Source organism: Gallinula chloropus, assembly GCF_964237585.1.
Source record: "Gallinula chloropus genome assembly, chromosome: 3".
Taxonomy (NCBI): domain Eukaryota; kingdom Metazoa; phylum Chordata; class Aves; order Gruiformes; family Rallidae; genus Gallinula; species Gallinula chloropus.
In genome coordinates, this window is record NC_140087.1 from 86,514,642 (window position 1) to 86,534,702 (window position 20,061).

At 40.1% G+C, this 20,061-nt stretch overlaps 1 protein-coding gene across 1 annotated transcript in view; it reads left to right on the plus strand.

Annotated features, from left to right (window-relative positions):
• Positions 1 to 20,061, plus strand: part of UBE3D (ubiquitin protein ligase E3D) — a gene marked incomplete at both ends in the record, with an annotated part of 104,587 nt that overhangs the window by 21,699 nt on the left and 62,827 nt on the right. The window contains one exon of the mRNA XM_084261149.1: positions 1,871 to 2,040. Within this exon, the coding sequence (XP_084117275.1) occupies positions 1,871 to 2,040 (170 nt within the window). The remainder of the gene's footprint in view (positions 1 to 1,870; positions 2,041 to 20,061) is intronic.

Here is a 20,061-nt window from a genome sequence, read left to right on the forward strand (position 1 = left end):
GGGGGTTTGGAACTAAATGATGATCTCTGAGGTCCCTTCCAACCCAAACCATGCTATGAGTCTATAATATTGGCTTAAATGTAGGTCCGAAGTTGATTTTCTCATGGCCAAGTGCCCTTCCACCTGCAAAGATTCATTCACTTTCTCTGTATTGTTTGCTGAATTATTAATGTGGATCTGTTGTGTTGCTGTGGAGAGAAAGACACACTCTGAACAAGTGGTAGAACATTTTTTTGTCTGATGTCACATATCAATAGTTGTGGAGGAAGGAAATGCTTTTCAGATGGGCCATGTTGCAAATGAAATGGTTTGGTTACTTTCTCTGAAGCAAGTTGCAGAAGAATTCTGAATGAAGCAGAGAGCTATTGCTGCTTTGTTCCCTAGACTAGTTCGAAGGATTTCCTGAAAAGCATCCCAGGAGTCTCCTTCATAGGGAAGTGTTAATAATTTCAAGAGGAAGGAACTCAGTAGAGTTAAAACTAAGTGTGTTGGCAGTGGCTTGTGTGTATAGGATGGACACTTCTCTTTTTTCGAACACCTCTTCAATACTTGGCTTAAAGCTCCGTGTGTAATGGTGCCAGCTAATGAGATCTATTTTGCAGTTTAGGCTATGAATGTGTACAGTGAACTAGCAGAGCAAAACTGATGAACAGCCACTTGCTAAGCCAAGTGCAGTTGCTTGTCATCATTTATGTGCATACGCTAAAGTGATTCTCCTCCTCCCATCCCCTCCCAAGACATCTTTATCGATATATCTCATTGTCCTTTATGAAACTTCCACTGTAATGTTCTGAGCCTTGGGCTCTGATAAATTGTGACTGTCACATTCACTTATGACATATACTGTGTGTCCTGTTAACGGTGGCTTTCTCCTTCCACAGGGGATATCATATGTCTGATACCTAACATCATGTAACTTGCTTTACTTGAAGCCGATTAGGTCATGAGAAGCAGATTATTCTCTAGTGAGCAGCACTGCATAAATCCTGTTTTCTGTGATAAATATTTCATATTTAAACATTTCGTATGGGACTTGTAAAAATTGATTTTGTGGTAACTCAGATCACTTCACTACTGCAGGCTGTGAAAAAAGGAAAAGCCTGGGTTTTTTGTACAATGCTTTGCATGAAAGCCCTGAATCCAAGTTGGAACACTTATGCACAATCATAGAAAGATTAAATAAGATCCATAATACTATGCAAAAAATTCAGATTTCTCAAAACTCTCCCCAGTAAGTATCCCATGAATTTGCTTGTGCTTGAGCAAGTAGAGCTGAAGAATGCCAGTCCCATTCTCAAATCTGGTAAAGATTTATTTTCCAAGTTAGGCTCTGTTAAAACCATTGGCAAATCCCACTCTTTCTTTTAGACTACATTAATTACTGTCTTTTTCTTTGCCTGTCTTCACTCCATCCAGTCATAACTATCACACTTTTTCTAGAAATCCTTAATTGTTGGTACATCCAGTGGGCAGTCTTTCAGTCCCCTGTCTTCAGCCTTCAGTTGTTCAACATGCTCGACTAGTTCCTAAAAAACCCTGTGAAATTAGAGAAACAATCCTTTTGGTGCTGAAACAGATGAGTTGGGACTATTTCTTTAGTTACTATCAAAGGGAATGTGCTACGGCCACAAAAAACTGGCAGCTTCACAGAAATAATGACCGTAAGAATGACTGTGATAAATCAGGCATCAGTTCATTGTATTAACCTCACAGAGGCTGTGCCGACTGCGCCAATAATGAAATGTCAATTTATGTCTGTTAACACTTTGCTAGAAACCTTTTTAGAATGTGGCTGATCTAGGATCAGAGTAAAGGAACAAACGGAGATTGATGAAATCTACACTAAAATCAATTATTTCTTCATTTATAGATATGGCTTTTAAATTCTGACACGTTGCTGGTGGAGTCTTTAGGAAGTTCCTCCTCCCACAGTGGTTTTACACTGTTCGGAGATACTTTCTTGCCCAACTCTGGACCAGTGGGGACCTGGAATGCCATCAAAGTCCTTTACCAGCCATGCATTAAAAGCAGGAATAAGGAGTAAGTACAGGCTTTTCTGACCTCGCGTTCTGATCTTTGATTTGTTTTGCATTTCAGGGCAGCAGTATCTCTTTGAGGTTCTTTGGACAGTCCATTAATCTGAGAGATGTATCTCTTTGAAATCGTATTCAATTTTGGTGGATTTGGGGGTTTCTTTTTAAAACCAAAATGCTACAGGAATAGTATTGGGTTTCTGTTACAGCCCGAGAGAATCTGGTTGTTAAATTTTTGCACTGTATTGTTAAAATATAGACCAAAGAGTTATGTTTTTTCAAGGGGCACATGTAGATAACTAAGGTATATGACACAAAGAGAAGAAGTCTCTGTTAAACATTTTTCCCCCTGAGTAAATTTACTGCATTTTTAGAACTTGATCATTTTTCCAGCTCCGTTGGCAGAAGCTGGAGAGGTGGTGGTGCCGCCGTGAGTCCCACAGAGGGGCAGTAGGTGCTGTCCTTGCGGTCTCAGAGCATGCTGCTCCACAGCCCCAGCTTCAGGTGGTGTAATTGAGGGATGATGAAAAATTGAGGGGAGATAAGGAGCATGGATTGCCTCCTGAACAAAGTGTAAGTTTAGGAGGTCTCCCACTTACCTTCAACTTAAGTCTTTTGTGTGAAAATCTGATCTCATCTGGAAGCTATTTATGGGAGTAACCCTCTCTACACTCCCACAGTAAAAAATTCAGACTTTGAAATCATGAGGGTAGAAGTGGGTAGTTTTACTAGTTTAGCAAATTACACCTGTGTGTTCCTGCTTCAATCTTGACCCTTCTTTGCTTTTTGACCCTTTATGCTTTATTTTGCAAGAGAAAGAGCTGTGCTCAGGACTGGAATTTGTCTGTTTAAGACAAGTTATCCTCAGTACTACAGGTGTTGTCTGACGGGCCACAGTAAATTAGCAAAACAATCATCTCTCTGTAAATGTGCGTGTAGCATACTGGCAGCATACAATATATCCTCAAAAGAAAAGTCCTTTCTAGATACAATTCAGAAGTTCAGTGAGTTACCTAATTATCCTCTCTGTGTTTAGCTTGCTTTCGGCCCAGTGATGGAATTACTTCAAAAAGAAATGGGACCCTGAGAGAAGGGGAGGGAGACGAGGGGAGGAGGATGGTTGAATACAGTGCCATATAAACTTTTTTTTTTTTGGATGTGTCTACTGGAACCTTCCTAAAGGAAATATTTTATTTCAGCAAGCTTTGAAGTCTACATTATGAAAAACATAGACTGCCTAACATGTTAAGGTCTTTATCTGTTGGAGAGCAAGATAAGAAAATCTTGATTAAGCAGTGGCTCCAGTGTTTGCAGGTGATGGAGCATGATTTTAGCATAATTTTCCGTTTGCAGTGACAGAAGAGAAAGCATTGGCTTTGTATGGGCCAGCCTTAAATAGTGGTTTGGTTTTGTTGTTTTTCCTTTAAAGTCTTAGAAACTACATGACAGATTTAAAGAGGCATGAATGTATTTAGAATTTAGAAGATGTTCCCTCCAGACTCAGTCAGTACACAACTAATTTATAACCCAAGACCTCATAAAAGTACAACAAAAATGTTGCCTCTCACAGACAAGCCAGCATGTGCATATGAATTTAAATATTTTCATAAGAGAAACATACACCTTACAAGAATGTGATTCATCATAATGTTTATCCTGAATGTTGCCAAATGTATCCTTTTTATTTTTCAAACAGATCCAATATTGAACAGCTGAAATAAACTCTGACATAGGGAGAGAATGCAAAGTTCTAATATTAGAGAAAAGGTCATGCTACATTATTAACGTTATTCATGTAAGAGAAAAAAATTACCTGTATTCATGTAGCAGCTTCAGAAATTAGCATTGGAAAACCTCTGTGTCATTTAGCGATCCAAAATACATCTGAAATTATTATAATTTAAACTGCTTATTCTTAGAATGGGAGATACTGCAAGAACCACTACCTGCTCCAAAATGAAAGACTTACTACTCTTAGTCTTACAGAAGTGTAACCTGCAGTTTCCCTTTTCCAGTTTCAATCATGTATCACTGAGAAGATTTAATTACCGTAACACACTTCGACATGTTATTCAGATAAAGGTTGTATCTACTTAGTCACTTACCTTGCATTCACAAATGCTTTTACTTGAATGTAGTTCTCAGCAGCGGAATTTTACTGTGAGATTATGTTCACTTCTTTCCATTTCCCTCGACAGCCTCGTTACAAATCACTTGGTTCTGAAGATTACTTTGTATTTATCTCTGGGATTTTGCAGTGAGCAGAAGGCACAACTGAGGTTTTAATTCTACTCTGACAGCAATTGACATCTTCCCTGTCCAGTCCCTGGACAAATGTGAAAATGAAAGAGGAAGAACAGAGGGTACTTTTTAAGGTTCAGAAACCAAAGTAATTATTGGTTTAGCAAGGTTTTCCCAGTTTTATATTTCTGGTAAAGAACAGTAAAAAGGACACGAGCATTTCAATTTGTTTCCAATAACTCATCAGCTGGCTTGAAGTACTGCCTGGATCTGTATTGAACAGGAATGTTAACATAGCAGAATCACAAGTATCAACACCAGTACCACTTATCTAATGCAACATCTTTGCATTTAGATCTCAAATATTATTTCAAGAATTCTGAGCAAAATGTCTGATTTCTTGAATAGGGCAAGTGCCAAAATTTTTAGATGTCCACTTTCCAATAATAATTATAAATATATATATTCTTGTTTAATCTTGCTTGTTTCTGCACACGCACCTACCTTTGAAATAATGCAAAGGTTTCAGAGCCTGTGCTCTGCTCCGTGAGTGGAGAGTAAGCACTGATACCTCCTGTGTCAGCAAGAGGTCTGCTTGTGACCTGAACCCCAGCAGTTATAAGCATGCACTCTAACACCCTGGTGCATGTCAGAGAGCCTCTTAGCTTTTGCGAGTCACTGGGTATGCTTGGGTCCCGTCCAATTCCTGCAGTGCCAGAGTGTGATCTGTGATGGGAGGGGAAGCATCTTTCTTACCTGTGGACACAGCAAACTCTGCGCTGGGTAGCTGTCTTAACTTAGGCAGATTAGGCTAATATAGAAATAAAAGATTTGTAGTATCTGAATATAACAACATAATCACACAAATGTGATTCTTCACACACGGGGGAAGAAATGAAAGAAAATCTGTATTTACTCTAATTATGCAAGCATAAATCTGCTTACTCTGAGATAAATACATGGTTCCATGGTAGCAGTCAGGGTCTTGGACTTTGTGAAATTATCCCCTGGCAAGCTGCCTCTCCTGGAGAGAGAACCTAACAGGGATTACCCAATGATTCACATTCAGGCACCCTGTTTTTTAAGTAACCCTTAGGTTCAGATTCCTTGGGGTAAACTTGAGTATTTCTCCTAGGGAGAGCATAGTAGCTTTTATATGTGATCTTTCTTTTCATGACTTCTAAGGTGTCAGGAGAAATTTACAGTCTCACTCCGAATCTCATTCCTTCTTTATTCAGAGCATAGTTTTGCAGTTCTTCATAGTTAACGTGCTTGTTTTTCTTCTCAGATGTAGAAGTGTTTTTTTCCCCTTAAACCAAGAATTATGTCCTGTGAACAACATTGTGCTTCAGTGAGCAACAGAACTCTTTCCTCAGTAAATCACTGACATATCTATCACTGTACCTTACATTCAGTGTTACTCTAAATGTTAACAGTGCAAAGGAAACAAACATTTGAGTAGGATACTTGTCCATGGTTCATTACTGACTGCTAAATGATAGCAGCCGTAATGATCATTAACCCACTTGGAGCCATAGATGTTTGGGGGTGGCTGATCCCAAAGCCTGCTGTAACAAAGGCATGTTCCGAGTTATGCTGAACATTGCTGGGATCATGATTGCTCTTTGTGTAGCACCTACCTCTTTATTGACAGTGTGCTGATTCATGTCCAATTTGTTGATCTGTGTTGACCATCAAATCCTTTCCAGTAGATATCAGTCTAAAGAGCAGCCTTTCTCTTTTTTTTTGTGCAGTTTTCCTTTGTCAAATTACATCATAATTTAGTTCAGAATCTTTTTCCCTCTTGGTCATGGCCATTTTGATTTCCAGCATGTGGGATCCTGATGGCCCTTCCCAGCTTCACACAGTCTGTGAATGAAAGAAGCATCTCTTTCATTCCAGTCTCCAGGAGAGCAACTGAGATACAGAGTAGGACCAAACTCAGAACACATCAGGTGGAGCCTCTCTCCGTATACCTTTGCTTTGGCAAGGAATTCTTAGCAGTTGTGCTCTGGGTATTCTCTGCGTATCAGACTGTTGCTTAAGCATGTTCATTTGCTTTTAAGTGGTTAGACTTGATCTGAAAGGTCCCTTCCAAGACAGTTCTATGATTCTGTGATGCTATGACTTCTCCTTGCAAAGCCCTGTTCCTCTGATATTCCTGAGGGTAACCTTTAAGTGTTGTACTGATCTGTATCTTACTCCTTCAGCTGTTAAACAGGGCTGGAAACACAGAGGTATGCGTGCTAACACAAGTTCTGGGGAGGTCTGTCTACGGTAGGGCTTCAAGGCCTCGTGGGAGCTTTGTGAGCAATTCTGTTACAGCAAATCAGTTTAAATTACACTCTGCAATTTCTTCTCATCACCTATGAGAAAAGCGTGTTACGGAGTCCCATTAGAGAAGGGCGCCTCATTCATCTTCTGCTCTGTTCTTACTTATATATTTATGGACAGTGTGTCTGTGATTATGTTGGTTTCCTCCACATTCCTCTCAGCAAGGCTCCTTTTCTCCACCTACAAATCTGCTGTGCAGACAGAAGAGGTCTTCCTTTCAAGTAACAGGTTCTTGGCAAATAACACTTTATGCAAACAACCTTGACAGCTGGGAGTGATGATGGTAAATACTGCTGAAGTGAGAGTGTTATAAAAATGTATGAAGAAAATTGAAAATGCGGTTACATGGCAATTCAGCCATAACTTGATCTCAGAAAATGTGTGTGAAGGTACAGTTAGAGGAAAATTACACTTTTACCTTTACAGTAGTGTGCTCAGCAAAGCTTTGTCAAAAACTCACTGGTAGCTTTTTATTTCTCATATGCATGTAGAGCGTCTCTGAATGGTTCACAGCTTCTGCAGGAGCCTTCTCCTGTGCAAGAATTTGCTGCTTATCATTTGAGAGTGGAAAAATGAGTTCCAGAAATTGTTCACTTTATTAGCTTTAGAGGGACAGAATAAGCTAGAAAATTGAGTTTGTGGCTGAAAACCTGGACTGTTCTAATCCCAGTACTTTTATTACAGTCCATGTATATTGAGCTGTTTGTGAAGTTGTTGCTGATGTGTTCCAGAATGTTGTTTATTTGTCCCAAGAATGGCTTTTGTTCTATATATGACTCTAGAGTAATTGAGCTCTCATAAAAGCACCAAACTGTGCCCTTTTTCACTGATTTTTGTATGTCTGAACTGGAATAACTTTTCCTGGTGTTTCAGGAAACACATGGGAGCACATGGGCCGAGAGTTGACTGACGGAGCAGTGACGAGTGCTTCACTGTTCTGTGTATAATAAATGTCTTGTGCTGTATCCAGAATGATTAAATGAGTGGGTGTGATTGCAAATGGAGCACGAAGGACCTGGTTTGTTTCAGATGCTTTTTTTTTTTTTTCAGTTCCCCTCTTGAATTCTTTAATGGCATTCAGTTAAGAGAACTGACACCATAGGTGGGGTGGGTTACCTTAAAAGAGCTGACTGAGCAGTCAGGCAAAGATTTTTGGAAGATGCCATCTGATGCCAATAAGTTTTGGGACAGAAGAGGAAAAAATACTTTTGATAGACATGTGGGAGCTATAAGCCTCCTGAATGTTGAATGCTTGGGCTGAAGCTTGGAGGAAGAGATGAAAGCTTCATCTGAGGACTGTTATTTTTAGCTAGAAATTCTTCTTCAGAAGAAAAAATTGTTCTGCGGTACTGTAACATCCTTTCCCACCTCTCAGAAAAGATGTATGCAACTTTTAAATATAACTTTCAGGAGAATATCCCAACTTTGTTGTTTATTTGAATTAGACCTGACATGTGCAGCATCCCCTCATGGTAGTTACTTAAGAACTTAATTTTTAATCCTAAACACAGGTCTGATATATTTTTTCTAACTCTTTGGACCTGCCACATATTTGGTATCTAATCTTTCAAATTTTAGTCTTAGAAGTATAAACTAAAGTAGAGAAAAATATTGGAATAAGCCCTTTGTTTACCAAATAAGGTCTCTTGTATTTTTGCTCAAAAATTTTGCTCATGTTACCATTCCAGCTGAGTTTATCATTTGAGTTGCCTTTTTTCCTCATCTTCTGAAACTGAACATTGAAGTCAGAGGAGATAGTCTTCTGACAGCTTTTTAAAAAGTGGATGTGCAATCCCAAATCACATAGCCATTTGTTAATAATCTAACACCTGTCTTTCTTCTCGTATAGCTTGGAAGATGCTGACGAGTCATTACTCATTTTGCAGGTTACTTACTTCTGTTGTTGTCTGCAATGTACATGTTCAATGCTTTATACACAGTAATTAGCAATGTAACAGCAAGAAATTGCCTGTAAATGTTATTACTTAGCTATTTCTTATGTTTCAATTCTGTTCAAAAAAAAATGCTATTAAGGTCTCCTATCACATTTAATAGGCTTTAAAATCAGGATTTTGGATTCTTTAATATGGTAGAACAAAAAATACAATTCAGACTCATGTTTTTTCCTAACTATTTGTGAAATTTGTGAACTATTTGTGAATTATTTATTCAGGTAAGCACGATTTGGGTAATTCTGATGGCTTCTGGTTCATATTGATGTAGGCCAGTTTTTTTGGGAATCTCAGGATTGGTGATGAGAGGAATGTCAAGTAGGATGGGAAAAGATAGTGAATTAAAAACAGTGAGACTATCTGAAACTAATTTTCTTTGTACAGCCCGAAACAACTGCATTTCTAGGTAGCTAATTCCACTTCTATAAGAATGTATGAAATGCCATGCTGGGCCAGAGAAATGTGCCATCTAGCCCAGTGTCCTCCCTCTGATATCCAGAGGTCTTTAGAGCAGCACGTGAGCCTCAGCCCCTCCTTGCCTGCTCAGCTCTGTAGCTGTTGCACTGAGGGTGCTAGAGAATAAGGCCCTGCCTGTGTCTTCTACTGTCTGTCTCTTGACCATCTATTTGAAGAAACACTTTTTGACCTTACTGGTGATGTCTGCCTCAATCTCTTGTAAAAGTTCACTACTGCTGTGTACTACTACTATTTTTGAACTTCTTCTAAACTGACCTGTTGGTTTGAGATAGTTGTGATTGAGTGAACAGCAGTTCTGCATTCGTACTGGAAATTGGGCATGGGGATCCTAAACTTTACACTGGGATTACAGCGTGCGGTGTTCTTGCTGATTACATTTAGGAGTGAGATTCTCTGGCCAGTTTGCTGGAGGGACAGCAAGGTCACATCTAGTCAGCTTGTTTTATAATACATATATATATATCTACCATATTCATACTGCTTTCCTTGTAACACTGCTGTTTTGAAAGCCAGATAGCCTAACTATGATAGTGATGATCCGTTGAGGATAATTTCATAATCGTACATCAAACTCCAGCAGCTTTCAACTTAGATAAGGCTTACAGTTTGTTTCTCATAGGCTTACAAAGACTGTTGGGTTCACTTGGGAACTGTAAGTACTCAGCCTCTATAATGCCTTTGAAATGACAGGATGCATTTGAGCGGGCAGAAATCCTACAGTGAGCCAAGAGTGAAAAAATGAAACTTATAAAAGCCTGTTGGACAGATTGCTGACAAGAACTGCTTAAACCTCAGAACCTGATTTACTGAATTCTAGAATCTTGGGCTGGTTTAAATCATTTAGCATTTGTTGTTTCTGTTGTATTTTGACATGACAGGCTGTGTGAACTAACAATATTTAACAAAATTATTTAGGCTGTTTGTTTTACTCACAATACTTTTAAAATCAGTAAGGGTGTAGCAAATTGGCAGTGTATGACTTGAGACCGAGGAAGGCTAATTTGTGAAGTTGTTTGGGATATTTCTATTTGTGTGTGGTAACAATAGGATATTGTTGGTGGTTGCTTATTTTGAGTGCTGTAGCATCAAAACAGAACAAGAAGTTCTCATGCTGGCTCCCCTGAATACTGGCCTTAAGCTATACATGAAATAATTACTATAACTAATCAGCATATTAAGTGCTACCTATGTGTACGTAAATGTTTTGAGGAAGAAGAGGAAGAGATTTGACGGGAAAGGTTGAAGATATTGCTCTGGGGAATAATTGCCAAAGGCCAGACTATTAGATGTACTCAGAAGCAAGCTGTTGGATTGACCATGGCTGTTTCCCTCTGTGTATGGTTAAGAGAGTATTAAATTTGGCTTACATTCTTCCCAGATTACGCATTCTAGTAATACCCGTAAACTTTCAAGTTTTCACCACTTCATGGTGGCACTGACCAAATTCTGATCTCAAGGAGTCTTCCATAGCCCTGGAGGCTGGCATACAAAATTCACTGCAGTGGGCCCTGATTTTACTGCCTTTCCTGGAGAAAACAAAATCACATAGCGTCTCATTGAAGATGGTTCTTCAGGGAGATGACTACAGGCATGTGTGTAAGCTGGATGTCCATGTCTCCTGTACTGCAGCTGGGGCCTTTCAGCTGGAGCTGCTGGGCAGCTTCTTAGCATCAGTAGCAGAACTGGCTACAAATTGGGTTTTAAGCTAGACATAATTTTTCTTTCCCCTATAGACACTGGGTTTTCTGAACCCTCATTTTAGGATGGACATATTGTTGAGGTAGTTGCACTTTTGTATGTACCTCTTTTTTCCTTACTGACTGGCTTCCCAGCTGTCCTGTATCTCTCAGAAAGCACTGTAGTTGAGCAATAGCATGTGTTTCCTCATTTTTGTCCAAAGTTGGTATCTTGTGATGGAAACAATTCTATGGCCTGCAGAGAACACTGCTGAAGCACTTATAACTACTTTTTGCACTACATTTTTTTCCAGATTTAAACTTCCTCCAGAAGTTGGAAAATATTTTTTAATAGATGGGGCCGGGGGGGTGGAGGCAAGAAAAAAGAATCCAGCATAGTTTTAACCAGCTGGAATTAATTCTGGTAATGCAAAGAATCATCTTCTCAAAGAGAGACTTAAAGGGCTTCTAAGAAGAGCCATCAAATATTTAATAGTTTAATACATTTGAATCTAATATTGAGCTTTACTGGCTGTAGTCATACCTAAAGAATTTCTCCACTGATACTTCCTCTTTTCAGCTCTTTGCATATTATTGCTGCAAACTGCTGCTAAGTTTTTGTGTTTCCAGATCTGTTGTGTCCAGATCTGGTGCCCCCAATACAAGATAGATGTGGAACTGTTGGAGAGGGTTCAGAGGAGGGCCACGAAGATGATTAGAGGGCTGGAGCACCTCTCCTACAAAGAGAGGCTGAGGGAGCTGGGCTTGTTCAGCCTGGAGAAGAGAAAGGGGCGGGGGGGCCTCATTGCAGCCTTCCAGTACCTGAAGGGAGCAGAGAAACAGGAGGGGATTCAACTTTTTAAAAGGATAGACAATGGCAGGACAAGGGGGAATGGATTAAAACTAAAGGAAAGAAGGTTTAGATTAGATATTAGGGGGAAGTTTTTTACAGAAAGAGTGGTAGGGGCTGGAACAGGTTGCCCAGAGAGGGGGTGGATGCCCCGTCCCTGGAAGTGTTCAAGGCCAGGTTGGATGGGGCCCTGGGCAACCTTGTGTAGATCCAGGCCTGAGGTTGGTGGCCCTGCCTGTGGCAGGGGTGTTGGAGCTCTATGATCCTTGGGGTCCCTTCCAACCCATGCCATTCTATGATTCTATGATTCTATGATTTCCAACAGAAGTGGCTGCATGTCATTAGTATTATTATGCCCTCTAATTTTTCAAGCATGTCTTGATTAAGAAATACTCTCTGAGTTCCAGAGATTTTATTGAAAAGTGTATTTTGTTTTTCTGAAATGGATGAAACTCTCACTGGCTTTGCCCCGCAACATGGCAATTCTGCAGACACTCTTAGCACGTCTGCAGATCTCCTTTGTTTATAGGAACATTGAATTTAACACAGTTGTCCAGTTGAGTTTCTTGCATCACTAATTTTGTCTCTTGTAGGTCTAACTCAGCAGATCGCTTCAAAAATATAGTGTAGTCGTGGGTACCAGGTAACTGAGACATTTGTTCAGTAGAAAGTGCAGAGAAGGTACAGAATATAGTTGATTATGAAACTGTTTAGACTGGAGATTGGAAGTTTTCTAGTAGCAGGGCAGTGAAGTTCCTGCAGAGTCCTCTAGTAGGAATTGCTTTTAAGATGAAGCATGATAAAATTGCAAAAGGAATGCTTTGTCACTGTGCCTGTTCTAGCAGGGAAATGAGCTTTTTAGCTGAGAGATGCCTTCCACTTCAGTTTTCCAACTCTGTCACTGACCTGCCAAAAGACTTTCCAGTGCACCTTCACCATATATATCTCTTGTTCTGTGGAAACTCTTCAGAGTGACAAGTTTGCAGGTGTGTGGAGAGCCACACTGGTACCACGGTCTTCATGGGACTGGTATTCCGCAATGTAGTGTGGCATTATTTCTTTACCTATGGTGTGTTTTCCTACATCTGAAGTCCATTGTAATTAACTTTGTTTGCAAAGGGTTTATAGTACTTTATGTGCAGCTCTCTTACTTTCAGCTGTTGCATCTCCTCTTTGAATAAGGTCATCTATTCACAAGCTTCTCTCCTCAATAAGGTGGTGCCGGTGACGCGAGATTTCCATGCCTACTTTGTTTCCTTTCATCAAGGCTTTGTTTTAGTCTGTCTGTAAATTCAACTCCTGCATCAGCAATGACTTAACTTGGCTAAACCTAGATATAATCTTCCATCTCTTTCCTTCTTATTTCCTTTTCATCTTCCCTCTCTTTTCCTTTTCTCTTCTGCTCTTGCTTGTATCCAGAACTCAGCTGCCAGGCTTATGTCTTCATTCCTGTTCCTTATGCTTTAAGATCAGACTAGGTTTTCCTAATCTATGATCTGCAAATATTTTCTTTAAAAGCTCATAAAACTAAATTAAAGGGCCTAAATAATCTGTATTCACTGATCTGTGTCAAGGTATGTGTGTGCACGCAACATGGTGCCTCCAGTGTCATCTCAGAAGCGTGCCTGCTGGCCTGTGTGATTCCTCCAGCTCTGCTTTGTATTTGCAGCGGGACAGCTGTGCAAGTGCTGCCATAGCAGAAAGGGAAAGCTTCAGAGTACTTGAAAGGGAAAATTCGGGAATTAGGTCTTGGGAGAGGAGGTGTTAAAACTAGGGACAGTGTTGTGAAGGATGGAGGGGTTATTTATGGAAGATTATTTCCGTGCGTAGAGGAAATGTGACAGATGTGTGAGGATACATACTGGCTGAGGACAGGGAAAAGGAGCTAGAGGAAAGTTGGTCCTTCCTGTTTGGCAATTAGTCTGCGGTGAGTTTTCAGCATGGACTGTGAGGTGTAGTAAAATCGGGTACCTGTGTCAAAAATGCTGTGCCAGTTTATCTCTTTGAATTTACCTTAAGGGTTTTTGGTTTTTTTTTTTTTTTTAGGAAAGGAAGCTGTGTTTTTGACTGCTGGCTTTGTTTATTTATTTATTATTTCATTGCTTGCTAAATTTGACTTGTAGCCACGCCTGATACTTTAATGTCAGTGTTGTGTCATACATGCATAGGGTAAGCATCTGTACAAGTTTTGCCACAATCGTATCAGCGAAGAGGAAAAATGATGATAAAGTTAAACTGTTCCAGGAAATTACCGTTTCACTGGGAAATGGAAAATATGGCACATGTGAAGTTCTAACTTTAGTAATTATGCTTTTGTTTGGCAATTATTTGGATTCCATGAGTGGAAATAATAAATGTTGCTGTCAGTGAATTCTCAGGATCAACCAGTTCTGTGATTCTTTACTTTGTGGTCTTCTTTACTTTGCTGTAGGTTCACATAATTATGCCTTGAAATACTGATTTTTCTTCTCTTCTGAAGTCAGTACATCAGAAAAAAAAGAACTTTAAAGCAGCAAGCTTTTTGTGAACAGTGATTACAGCTTTTATTTGTACAGCAGGATAACTTCTCCCTTTGGATTCAGGCATAATGTTCTGGAGTGCCTGGTATTTGTGAATACTTCTATATGGAATGTCAACAGCACTGTGGAATTGATTTAGTTTTACCCAAAGGTTTAAAAATCAAAGACCTGAAAACATTTTCATCTTTATACTGATCTGAAAATCCATTTCAACATCAGAAATGGCCTCCTGCTTTGTATAATAGGCCTTAAGAAAGGAATTAAGGTTTATGGAGCATATGCAAATCTTCATGTGGCACAGCTGGCAGGACTAACCCGCATGAGAACATCCAGGGAAGTGCTGTGCTGCGGCCAGGGAGCCCAGGACAAGAGCAGTGCTGTGCCATCACTGATCATACAGATAATCAGTCCATTCAACCTTGATTTAATTTGATTTTTTTTAATAATTTTCTTCCCTGCTCACCTGGTAGATTATGCAGAGGAAGTAATTGTTACTATTGGTTGTTAGTCTAGGGCCCTGAACACATACCTATCCTGTTTCAGGACAGGGCATGAAAGACACCATCCCTCTGGTACTAGGTGCCAGTGTTGAGCCTGCTGGTTGTTCCAACAGTGGTGGTGAGGAGCAGTGGGAGGCAGGTGGTTGGAGTGGCCTGGTGAGAAGATACTGACGCCTATAAGTACAGTTCACATCTTTTGATTAGAAGTTTCAACAGGCAGCTCCATCCTAGGTAGTGATAGATCAGAGAAGGCATTGGAAGGGGCTGCCCAGGGAGGTGGTGGAGTCGCCATTCCTGGAGGTATTTAAAAGATGGCTAGATGCAGTGCTTAGGGACATGGGTTAGTGGTGGTTTTGGCAGGTTAAGGTGATGGTTGGACTTGATGATCTGTAAGGTCCCTTCCAACCAAGACAATTCTGTGATTCTGTGGTCAGCTGTGAGCTCTGTGGTTATGGGCCGTATCTGCTCCATAGTGCGCCCTTGGCTTGTGGTTAGAACCTTTGCTGGAACTGTGGTGTAACCACTAGGAACATGTTAGGGCAAAGGGATACCACACTGCTTGATGGGTTTGCTGCATGGCCATGGGACATGCTACCTCTCAGCTCCTCTGTTGCATTGCCTAGATGAGGAACTTTATCAGATTGCCTCGCTTAAGTCAACCCTGCTTTTCAGTCGCAGCCCACAGTCTTAGGTGGGCTTGGCTGCTGAGGTTACTGTACCAGCTGTTCACCCTCCTCTTGCAGCAGAGATATCTGAGCCACTTGACAGTCAAGTCCTCAAGTGTTGCACTTTAGAGCATATGGTTGAAGGTAAATTATTGCCAATTTTGGGTTGCTTAAAGACGCTGCACCAGGAACTGTGGCAGTTTAGGAAATGAGCGATGAGTGGTTCAGATGTCCAGACAGGGTCAACAGCTGTCGCCAGTATCTCCATCTGTGCTCTCATCCCTGCTTATCAATCAGGTCACTGGGTACCTAAAACTTAGTGATGAAGCTACCTCGCAGTGTGCTCGCAGCGCACAGAACCAACAGGTCACACCAGCTTTATAACATTTGAACATTGTTTCTGCATGTCTTCTATTTTCAGATGCAACTACTATTTTTTTTGCCTCATAAACCTATGCTGATTTATCAAAATTACCATCTGTAAGTCCATTTCTAATGGCTAGACACATGAATTTCAACAGGCCCTTCCCTAAGGCCACATTAGTCAGCATGAGCTCAGACTGATACATAGACAATTTTATTTTTCCAAACTCATAAGGAAATGGAAAAAATTTATGATGTTGCTATAACAAGGCCCACTGGGATTTGGGATTATTTATCTAAGCCCTTATTAAAGACAGGAACCTTTCTGTGTTTAGGCATGAGAGGAAAGCACTCTTCACACAGTCCAATGTACTTTAAAAATTAAGAGAATTTGATAAACAGAACCGAAATCATGGTGAAGAATCTTTCTTCTGTATCTCTCTACCCCAAAGCCAGTTACTAATAAAGCACTAATATAAAAAGAAAAATGGAGCGACAGCACCTCTTGAATTTTAAGGACGTTTCACTGTACCAGGAGCCAGCAGTGGAAAATCAATTTTATCATTGTTAGAAGGAAACTACGTGCGACACTGAAGAAAAAAACAGATGAAAAAGATCTGCCTCATTCCCTAGCAGGAGGATTAATTTTCCTGTACAATTAATCTGATTTCCTAACCTCATTCTTCATCACCCAAATCTCTCTTCTTTCTCTGTGAGATGATTTTTACTCATGAATACCACTGTTGGGACCTCAGTTTAGCATCCCCTTGCTGCCTTCTCCTAGGAAGCTCTAGAAGGAGAATTGAATGACGGTATTTCATGAAATACTTTATGTTCAACTCCCTCTTGTTTTCTTTCAGTAATTAGGAAATTAAAGAGTTCCTAAGGGCTTGGAAACAAAAAGTCTGATGTAAAATTAGACCATTGAATTAAATTATAAAAATGGAACCCAATATTTTTAGAAAAAAGATTTTATAAGAGGCCATAGTGTGGTTGGTAGAAAGTTTAAAGTTGCACACTTTCAAAACAATGTAGTTGCTTTAGATTTTTTCCCCTCCTTTTGTATATCTGAGCAAGCTGTGTATTTAGAATTTTTTCACTCTAAATTTTAACATACTCTTTGTTTCTCTCAAGAAATTAGAGTTATGTGAGAGTTACATGTTGATAAATGCTTACATTGTTTCATTCAGTCCTCCTTTGGGCAAACTCCTGCCATTTTAATTTTCAGTCTTTGCTGTCTTGAATGAAGCTTTGCTTCTGGCTTCCTTTTACCCTGCCTGTAAGAGTGCTGCTCTGACAGCATTTCGGAGTTAGTAGTGTTTCTGTTCTGTACATCAGTCAGAGGCACAACTGAAGCATCAGGCAAAATGATGTTGCTATCCCATGAACCTGAGATCACTGCTGCTGCAGGCAGGTCCAGATCCTGTTGTACAGGGTATTTTGTCCTCAGACTTAAATTCCCCCACACCACAAGAAAAATCTGTAACACTGCTTATTTACTGTAGTGCCTGAAGGATTAAGTTCCTTTAGGAAAGGTGAATTTTATGTCACTACTGTCAGGGCCCTTCTTTTGGAACTGTGACCTGGAAAATACACTTCCTCTTTGTTGCCGAGGCCCCTGCTCATCAAGGCTTTGTGATAACTGGGTCTGTAAAGCTGTTCAGTGAGGTTCCTCTGAAAGAGTTTGCATTCACTGGCAATCCAGACCAGGCAATCATGCACGTAAGTGGGCTGCACAGTTCCAAAAAAAGCATTGAAGGAAAAAGACAAGTCTGGATGTAGCTGGAGCTGGTATTACTGTTTTTACAAGCAGTGACACCAAATATGCAGATGAATAGATGTTGTAAATTATTGATTAAGGTACAGGTGCTGACCTTTGAGCAGCACATACATGTATTTTTTACACTGTACAGATAGAACAGGGACATGGAATCTCTCCCATGCCCCAGATATTAATTAGGTTTTGTTTCAATAAGTAATGGAAACATTGTATTGGAATGTCATTGTGTTCACCTTGATTAATGTAGAATAATTTAATCTGGATACAAAATTCTGCTCTTTAGGAAGCAAAATTGGTAAAATAATCTATTAATCTGATGAGGCTCCAGACCTTTATCATTTATCTCTTGAATTGTTTGCTTGTCAGTTTGTTTGTTTTTCTGGCACCATCTGTGAGGTTTGAGATTTTGTTAGTAATGAAACTGGGCACACATGACACAATTACTGCTACCCTGTAGATACTTTAATCAGATCTACCACTTTGGAAATTATCTGGTAACTGTTTTGAGCAAGAGAACCAGGTATTTTTGGGCTGATTTTAGTAAAATCTTGGTGAGCAAAGGAATTCAGACAGGTGAAACAGGAAAACAGGCCGATCAGTTGAAACTAGGAGCCGAAATAAAATAAAACCTGAACTTTAATTTCTCATGCTTAGAATTAGTAAAGAGATCCAGAATGGTAAGTATAATAATTGCATTTAAATCTTGTACATTGTATAGTAGTTTCTTTCAAAATAGATGAATTCATAAAATTCCTTGGTAAAGGGGTTCAGCTTGGTTTGCTGCCCCTGTATTCATTATGAGAAGTTCTACTCCTCTTTGAAAACGGTATTATCTGTACTGTCTCCAGCTTTAGTCTTTCCTTATGCATTTACTCTCTGAATACTCTTCTCATCTGAGGATTGGCTGAATTAAATACCATTTCAAATGGGTCTTCTCCTTCTTATGCATCTGACCCTCACCAAGTCCAGGCAGACTGCTCATGAGGTCTTTGGAAACTTTGGTACTGAATTAGTTCAAAAATTTAACTTTTGTATTGGATGTGCCTTGCCGTGATGCATTTGGCCTTTTTGGTTGTCTGTTAATCAAACTTTCATGTTTTCCATGGTGCAAAATAATTCTCAGATACTGAATGTAGTGTTTATACGTATGGAAACTTTCTGTTGAGATACAGAGCCTTTGTATTTGTGATAGGATACATGAAAACATGTGTTTTATGTTCTAACATCTCATTTTGATGATTTAGAAATGAAGGTTTTTGTTTCAGGAAGAGTTGTAAAAGCACCTCAGGAGAGTTGTGCTATTGAAAGCATTTGGTCGTTCAAAACTCAAGACATATCAATATCTATAAATATGTCTTCCTCCTGAGTCTGCCCCCTATATTTTGATTACGGTTTCCAACCTGTGGGAAGGAAAGAGTTGGTAAAATCACACCTGCATGAGAGTTTGGTGGAAGTTTTGGTTTTGCCCAGGAGAGAGCAAAGACATTTTGTGTTTTCTTCGGGGCTTCTGCCAATTGTCACGATGCCCAGAGGAGCTGAGCCCAGCCTGTTGCCTCAGCCTGTGGGTGGGAAAGCTGGCTGCCTACAGGAGATGCTGTCCAGTGTGCCCAGACCTAGGAGGTGGCCCCACTGCATTTATGGTGCATCACTGGAGGGTGATGGTGCATAGAGGTAACCAGCAGAGTTGTCCTTTGGTAAGATTATGGAAGTTCTTGTGCTTGGCTTATGAAAAAATACACAAAAGCAAAGGTGTTTTATTTCTCTGGGGGCGTGAAGTGTGTGTGAGAGTCCTTTCTGGCAGCCATGCCAGTTGCCCACACCTTCCTCCAACCATGACTTTTAAACCCATACAGTGATTTTAGAGACAAACAGCCTGAATGATACTTTTCCCACAATTTCTGAGAAAAAATTGTAGTTTGAAAACAGCTGTTAGGACAAAAGTCTGTGGAGGAAGACTGCTGGTCCCCTAGACATCACTGGTCATGTAAACAGATGGAAATACTTGCTTAACATTACATGAATCTATCAAGGGTGATCTATCTGGAATTACCTTGCATCTACTGTAATGTAACCATACTGATGTCAGCAGTTGCTGTAAAAGAGCTTTTAAATAGTACTTTGTTTTTCTGCAGCCTTACTGTGTACTTCTACCCTTCGGTAAAGGAGAGTTATTACACAAGGCTTGCTCCCATTTGCCAGGGCACTGGCCCTTATTTTTCTACATACCTGAAATGTTGGAGATTAAACAAAAATAAAACAAGAAAAGATGTCACTTCAGAATTTGAGTACTGTTGATACCCGCTGGGAAGGGAGGTATTTTAGGTCAGTGGTGCTGCTGCTCACATTTGCTGTTCCCTGGAAGTAAGAGGCAGCAGGCAGGCTTTTAGCAGTAGGTCAGTAGCACGCTGCTCTGTGTCCTCTGCATCCATCCCAAGCACAGTAGTCTACAGTCATTGCCACACATTAGGGAAATTGAACCATCTGTTCTAATTTAGCATAAGTTGTATCCAGGAAGGAATCAAGAGGTGCTAAAGGTGAAGAAAAAGTCTTTTAAAGAACAGGAAAAACTATCCCTTCATTGTGAGTTGCAGGCATGTTCAAGAAAATGGCAGTCCAGCGTCAGGAGTCTTGGTGATGGTACTGGTGATGACCATCAGCAGTGCCATACTCC